We start from the raw sequence: 7,530 nt of genomic DNA on the forward strand, positions 1-7,530 counted from the left end.
TGCTGAAACATAGAAAATTACAAGACATTAGGTTGTTACCGTGGCTAATTCGTATTGCTGTATGTAAAGCATTTGTTGGATATTCATACTGTAAGAATTGGCAGGGAAGTTTAGGGTGACTGATGCCTGATGATTATTGTGGTTTTTCAAGGTTTTTTTCCCTCTAACCCTTCACTACAAGAGGAGGGAAATGATCTAAAACGCCTTTTAATAAACTGGTCTTACTTTTTATTTCCTTGTGCATAAGGATGATAATTAAAATGATATCACTTTTAATACATTTAGTGCTTTTAAGAAAGATGTGCATTTAATATCTCTCCACATATGCTTGTGCATGCTGTGGCCTTTCCATTATTGCGACAGCATTCAATTTAGACTTGAGCTGTGCAGGAAGTGTTACTGCAAAGTGATGCTGGTGCCTCAGGTCAAACATGAGACTAACATGTAACATTTCCAGCACATTTTAGGTGCGTACATTAAAGATGGTGTGTGTGTGTGTGTGTGTGTGTGTGTGTGTGTGTGTGTGTGTGTGTGTTTGTGTGTGAGTGAGCGAGTGAGACGGAGAAAGAGGAGTTGGGTGTGCAGAGGCAGACGCCACATCAACAATGAAGCAGCAATGCACCAGCAGCCTGACACTTCCTCCCTGCTTCTCTCCTCCATTCGTTTCTTGGTCGGCCCCGTCTTTCTCTTCCCCGTCTGTATCTCTCATTGCATTCTATCACTCTGTCTCTCTCTGTGGGCTTCCATCATCCTCTCATTCTTCCCAGTTCCCATTTTCAGTTTATCCCTTTGCAATGCACCATTCTTGTTCTTTAAGCCTGTCATTCATTCCTTTCTCTCTCTTCCCTCCATCTCTTTGTGTCTTTGTTCTCATATAGCTTCATTATTGAATCATGGTCCGCAGGGCTCTCTCTCTCTCTCTCTCTCTCTCTCTCTCACTGTTGAAAATCATACAATGGAATTTTAGACAAAAGTGTGATTCGGGTTGTAATTGTGCCATGTGTATATGAGCATGTGTGTAAGTCACTGTGTACAAGAGCATGTAAATATACTGCACATGCATAACATTGCTTGCATGTGGATTCTCATTAATGCGAGTGTGTGGTTGTGTAGCGTTGTGTGTTTTTGTGTGTGAGTGTGTGTTTGAGAGAGACTTCCATCCTCCTCTCCTCTCCTCTCCTCTCCTCTCCATGCAGGCAGTCTTAGACCTGTAACTGCTTCCTTCACTGACTTAACTTCTGAAGAAACACATTATTACTCACACTATTGTTTCAGTGCTGGGAAGTCCTGACATAAATCATGGGCAGCCTCGCCTTCACTGAGTGTTGGAGAACAAATTCACTGCATCAGTTGTGGAACAATTTGTACTTCCACTCTACTTTCCCATTAGAAGTGGCACCTGCGAACAATGTGGCCATCTGCAACAAAGTCAGTTATAGCGAAAGGCTGACTACATCTAACTATAAAATCAATTCCACGGTACTTTTATAGACTCAAAATGTAAACAGAGCCCTGTAACCTCTTTTTTAACTGTGGACTAGGACAAGTTATCCTGGAAACAAATAAGAATTCCTGTGTGGTCAGTTATGATTAACATGGGGATGGTTGAACATTTGATTATTTTCTCATGGCCCCCAGAGTTTCACAGTACACTACTACATTCTTAGAAACCTTGCCTTTGCTATCTAATCTATATTTTGACGTCCTTCACTTCCACTTCCTTCAAGTGATTTTACTCTCAGGGACCAGTTTTTTTCTTTTCTGTTGAACTCCTGCAATGATTTGTCGTCAGTGATGTTCTTGAAAACAGACTCTACATTTCTCATATCTCTCTCTCTTTTTCAATTTCAAATGGACTTACTGGCATCAACTAGAATGAGTTGACAAAGTATTTTCAACGCCTTCCAACAATTCAGGCAACTGTGAATCCACTTCCTTCCTCTCTTCATCCTTTATGTCTTATTCTCTGACTCCTTTAGGTGCTGAAGTACGCCCCAGAGGTCACCCTGTATCAGCGCCATCGGAAGCCGCGAGTGCACTGGGTCATAGACGAGATCTTCCTCACACACCATGAAAAGTGCGAGTGTGCGTGTCCCTCCCAGCCCCCTCGCTGAGACACTCAGACTGGCAACATGCATCTGGAACTGTTGGACAAGTTCTTTTTTTTTTTTTTTTTTTTAAATCTATTTTGCAACAGACTTCTTATAATAACTGCAAGGCAGACACACATGCAGCAAAGAAGAGGGCGACAATTTGACTGACAAACCACAGCTCCTATCACACACAGTGACGTTTGTTCTTGCAAGTAAACCACCTGCCTGCCTCTGTACAAATGTTTCCAGCCAAACACACGTTATTTTGCTTTCCTGTCTAAATCCTCCCCGTTTACGCCACATTTCAACATCACTTGTGGATCTTCTCCAGAGGAATTCACTTTCAATTCAATCAAAGTTTCTCTCCAAAGGATAAATACTGAAAACCATTTGGAATTCAAAAAAATTACCGTACCGCATTATGAAGAAATAACACCAGTATCGTATCAAACTTACATTTATATTTTGTTTAAAGAAGTTTCATGGATGCCAACTTGATTGAATTGAATTTGACTCCCAACTGCTGTGCAAACAGTCTTTTATTCCTATTTCATGTGTGTGTATTTGCGTTTCCTCGTGTTATAATAAGACTGTTTCTAGAATCTTCAGGCACTTCTTTTGCCAGGAGCATGCCGAGATGAGTGAGCGTGAGACAGAAGGAGGGAGGGAGAGGGGTGGGAGGAAGTGTTAACCAAAATAACACTTTATCTTGATGTGAAATTAGGCTAACCACAACCCTCCAGATCTGACGCACGCACACTCACACACACGATCACTCACAGGCTCCACTCCAATCTAAACATAAAAACTTGTGTTATTTATGTTGAATTCTCTATTTTTCAGCGAGGCCCTTCTTTGTCTGCGTATTCCCGCTTCCCTTTGTCTGTCTTGTCATCCATACGCTTCCCGCTCCTTTTCTTTCTTTCTCACTGACTCCCTCTCTCTTCCTCTCTCTCTCTAAATGCCCTTCATCACTCACCACTAACACATCAAAGGAGACGTCAGATCAGGCCACTGCACTCTGCCCAGTTTTCTGAGCGTTCCTGGCATTCCAACTGCTAACAGGAATTCTGCTAACACGGATAAAACCGTGATCCTCAGACCCCGAACACATGAGAGGAAAGAGGGAGAGACACTCGGGAAGAGTTTTTTTAGGAGAGGTGACTGACAGAAAAGGGACAATCAAGCCGCCTATTTGTAGATTAGTAGCTCCTGAATGAGAGCTGAGAGAGGAGCCACTTTCAAGATACAACCCATAAAAGATTGCTGCTACTTCAGCGGTTTCAATCAGCACGTTTATGTATTCAGCCTCGCCTGATTTTTTGTGCTTTTTTTTTCCCCTCATGAAGATGCTCATACGTATCACAATCTGACCCACTGCTTTGCACGTCTGCAGCAGCACCACAGTGAAAAAGACATCTGTGGGAATTAGAGTAATGTTCTTGGTCTATGCTGAAAATACAACTGATACGTGTGTGTGTGTGTGTGTGTGTGTGTGTGTGTGTGTGTGTGTGTGTGTGTCTGCATGTAAGCTCAGGAAGAGGTCCTTTTGTTTAAGGGGTTGAGGGTTACCAACAGTCTGTGAGAGCTGGCAGCAGATACAAGCATGTGAATGGTCAGCATGTGACTGTGCGTGCTAGTGTGTGTGTGTGTGTGTGTGTGTGTGTGTGTGTGGATAGTATTCAAAGCAACTGAGCAAGAATTCAAACTAACTGCTTATCATTTCCATACACACAACCCAGCTGTGAGAAATAAAAGACACAGCCATCTCTGCATCATCACCTCCCATGTGTCCCACCATCACACGCTCAGGCCCGCTTCACAGGCTGGATTTACACAGAGAAAATGGGATTTTACACACTACTTTTGTTCCAAAGGCAGACAGAAAAGAATAAACTGGACACTGAGACGATTCCTCAGTCACAGTGAAACCCGATCAGCTGTGTGCCGGCAGCGCTTTTATGTGCATGTGTGTGTACTGTAACTCAAGGGTGTTATTTGGCAGGTGTGGGATACAAAATACTCTTAAATATTCCAGAAGTGTGTCCGGTTGTGCGGTAGTGACATTCCAAGTAATTTCTCCCAGACACCCCCCACACACACACACACACACACACACACACACACACACACACACACACACACACACACACAGTTGTTTTTGGCTGTAGTTCATCTAAGAAAGCAGTGTCACTTGGCTGTAAAGCTTTTTGTCTGTGCTGTAAGTTTGCTTTCATTCCTGTGTGTTACCTTTTGAAACCAAAAGATACACACAAAGCCCGTGCAGAGTTGGTGATTTGTTCAAATTTCACAGAGGACGGTTGGCAGGTAAATTACCCCGTTATATTTTCAGGAGCTAACGAGCCAGATGGTGATTAGGTAACGTGTCAAATAGTAGCAAAATATACCATATCACATTTTCAGTAGTGTGTGCTGTGTGACAAGACATGCTAATCGACTTCTGATGTCTTTTAGGTTTATCAGTTCTGCCTGTGTTAGATGTGTAGCATTGCTTTGTGTGTGTGTGTGTGTACATTCACCTGTCTGTCAATATGTCAGCATTTGTGTGTGCGTGTGTTTTTGGCCATTTTTTCAACGACTATGTTAGAGCTTTATCAAATCTGCTGCCAAAAGGAGATATATTGCAAATGTATGTATTGTAAATGTATGTGAAGGGTGTGTGTGTGTGTGTGTGTGTGTGTGTGTGTGTGTGTGTGTGTGTGTGCATCCTGTGTCTGCCAGTTTGCCATTGTTGCGTGCTCCAAAGTGAAATTCCTCTTTTTCCTCATGACTGGTTTGTTTTCTCCTCCAGTTCTTTACAATAGAACCACATGTATTTCAATGTTAGACATTTAAACCTGCTTGTGTAATTGTTTGGATTTTTTATTTTTTTTTGGTTTGTTCACATCAACTGAGAGCATCAAAACCACACATTAGTGCTTTGAGGAAATTCTGGATTATCGTGCTTTCAACAAGATTTGGTCCAGAGTTTCAGCTTCTCCTCTGAGGATTGTGGGGACTGTACTGTCATATTTTCAACTCAAAGAAAAGTTGTTGATGTTAGTTTTAGCAAAAACCTGCTTTTCTGAATTCAGAAAAATATTCATGACAAAACTGTATGCTTTCCTTAAATAATTTATTGTGTCTTTGTCTGTTGTTTTATTAAAAATATCAGCTGTTTGGCCTTGATAAATAAAACTGTTTCTAGCATTACTGCCTCCAGTGCTTTGGGTTTTTTTTCTCACCAAAACATGCTTTTATCAGATATTTGACAGCACAGAGTTTTTATATGATATGGAACAATGACTTGTTTGATCACCTGTAGAGTATGATAGGAAATGTGTTATGTTTAAGCAAATACCTCACACTGGAAAGATTGATGTAGGGAGGCACAGAGAGAGCAAGAAGAAGAGAAAAAGAAAGAGTTTGGATGCAACAACAACACTGAGGTTGCTGTGTTGCTCTGCTGCTACCAGATACCTTCTTGCACACAACTGAGCACACAGGTCACCACAGATGTGCTTTTAAGACCAAAATATCAGAGGTCAATTCAGGAGAGGTCATAAAATTGCACCAGTCAACTATCTACCAATTATAGTCTTCCACAATCAGTGCTTTCCACCTCCTTCCCCTGTGATCAGCACCAGTTCACTTCATTTTCACGTCATTCAGTTTAAGTTTGTGTCCATGTCACTGGTCTTCTGTTTGGGCCAAGGTTATTTTGCTCTAACCAATTAGTAGCAAGTGGCCAATCCAACCAGTTGACGTCATTTTCAGTGAACACAGAGCTGCATTAGTGGTTGCTAGGAGCAGTTGTTGCGTCAATTGAGTTGTTATTTGTGTAAGTTGACTTAGAGCAACTTGCGTATCTGTCTCTCATCCATGTCCGTTGCTAATTTTTGGGCAATTTTTCTGGCTCTGGAAGATGATGTCTCCATTCCTAATACCTCCATCCGATAGTCTGAATTTATAATGTCAAATATATGACATGGGTGCAGCGTAAGTCGCATGGTTAAAAAAGGGGTCACTTCAAACAAAAATATTATTACCCATGCCTTTTCATTCAAGTCCTTTTCTATGTCTCTCAAGGCTGTTTCCTGTCCCAATGGTTGCTGTGGCAACCCTTCCTGTGCTGTTATCATTACACACCATTCTCCCTCATATAGCCAGCCAGTCACTTGTCTGTCCATCCATCCATCCATCCATCTGTCTGTCCATCCTTTCATTCATCAGTCCACTGACTAGTTTTTGAGTTATTCTAAAAGAAAGAGATCCAACAAAACAAAGTAGCCTTTTCTCAGTCCACAGATGAGAAAGACTGGATAAGAAACATTCAGAGAGATAAACAAGTGTGAGCAGAATTAAAATTAAGGTTAAAAAAGTGAGGTAAATATAGATAGAGACTATAGGGAAAGGCAGATCAATCAGAAAAGAGAGAGAGAGAAGGTCAGAGAGAGAGAGAGAGAGAGGGTTTGAACCCATCATTCCTACAAGGCTGTTTTTGTGTCTGTCAGCAGCTTCTTATCTTTTCCTTGCCAACACACACACACACACACACACACACACACACAAAATGTCAATTCACTTTGTCTCTCAGGCTGTTTTCTTTTTTTGAACATTTTTTCTTGAACATGCATGAATCTAAATGACTCCATAGTATAATACCACCCTAACACCATCACCCTTGCCTGAGTCTGTGTTTTTACAACTGTAGTTTAACCACCCACTCAGTCTCTATACTTCCTCATGCCTTTTGATCCAGTCATGTTTCATATTCTCATTTCCATTATTTTCTTCTCATTGACTTCTCTCTCTGTCTCTCATGCTCTCTGTCCCATGATGCTTTCTTTGTCTTTCTTATCAGGACAAATCACCACCCTGCTTTTACCCTGGAAACCAGGAAATGAAACCATAAAAGACGGAGGGAAACATCTGAGGACCTTTATTCAAACCACTGTCTCAATATCTCTCTCCTGTCTCCCTTTATCTTCTTATATTTTTTATATCCCATTTGTCATCTCCCATATTTCCCTTTCTCTGATGGTTATACTTTAAGTGCATATCTGGAAGCAGTGTTAAAGGGACTGTCAATTTTCAATCTTACCGTCATGTATTAGTCATGGGGAGGTCTCTAACATACATAATACCTTCCAGCGTTCACTTCTCAAACCATTTTCATATCTTCTTCTTTGGTCGGCGGTTGTGGGCTGGGCTCGACAATTTACTCTGGGGAGACCAGCTGCACATTAGAGCAGCTTGTGCTACAGCTAAGGCCATTTTTGAGGAATTATTTTTGAAGACTAACTTGTTAGGCTACCTCCTTTTGGATGATTTAGAGGGTTATTGATTCCACTGATTGTATAAATTCACCACCAGATTGTCATCTTCAAAGTTTAAACCTGCACTAATAAATACTTTAATATTAACAATGGATCGA

At 41.3% G+C, this 7,530-nt stretch overlaps 1 protein-coding gene across 1 annotated transcript in view; it reads left to right on the top strand.

The window, feature by feature from the left end:
* pdgfd (platelet derived growth factor d) overlaps positions 1-2,114 on the top strand; it is a 45,014-nt gene extending 42,900 nt beyond the window's left edge. The window contains exon 7 of the mRNA XM_070906476.1: positions 1,980-2,114. Within this exon, the coding sequence (XP_070762577.1) occupies positions 1,980-2,114 (135 nt within the window). The remainder of the gene's footprint in view (positions 1-1,979) is intronic.
* The last annotated feature ends 5,416 nt before the right edge of the window (positions 2,115-7,530 follow it).

The sequence above is a fragment of the Enoplosus armatus genome, chromosome 5, assembly GCF_043641665.1.
Source record: "Enoplosus armatus isolate fEnoArm2 chromosome 5, fEnoArm2.hap1, whole genome shotgun sequence".
Lineage (NCBI taxonomy): Eukaryota > Metazoa > Chordata > Actinopteri > Centrarchiformes > Enoplosidae > Enoplosus > Enoplosus armatus.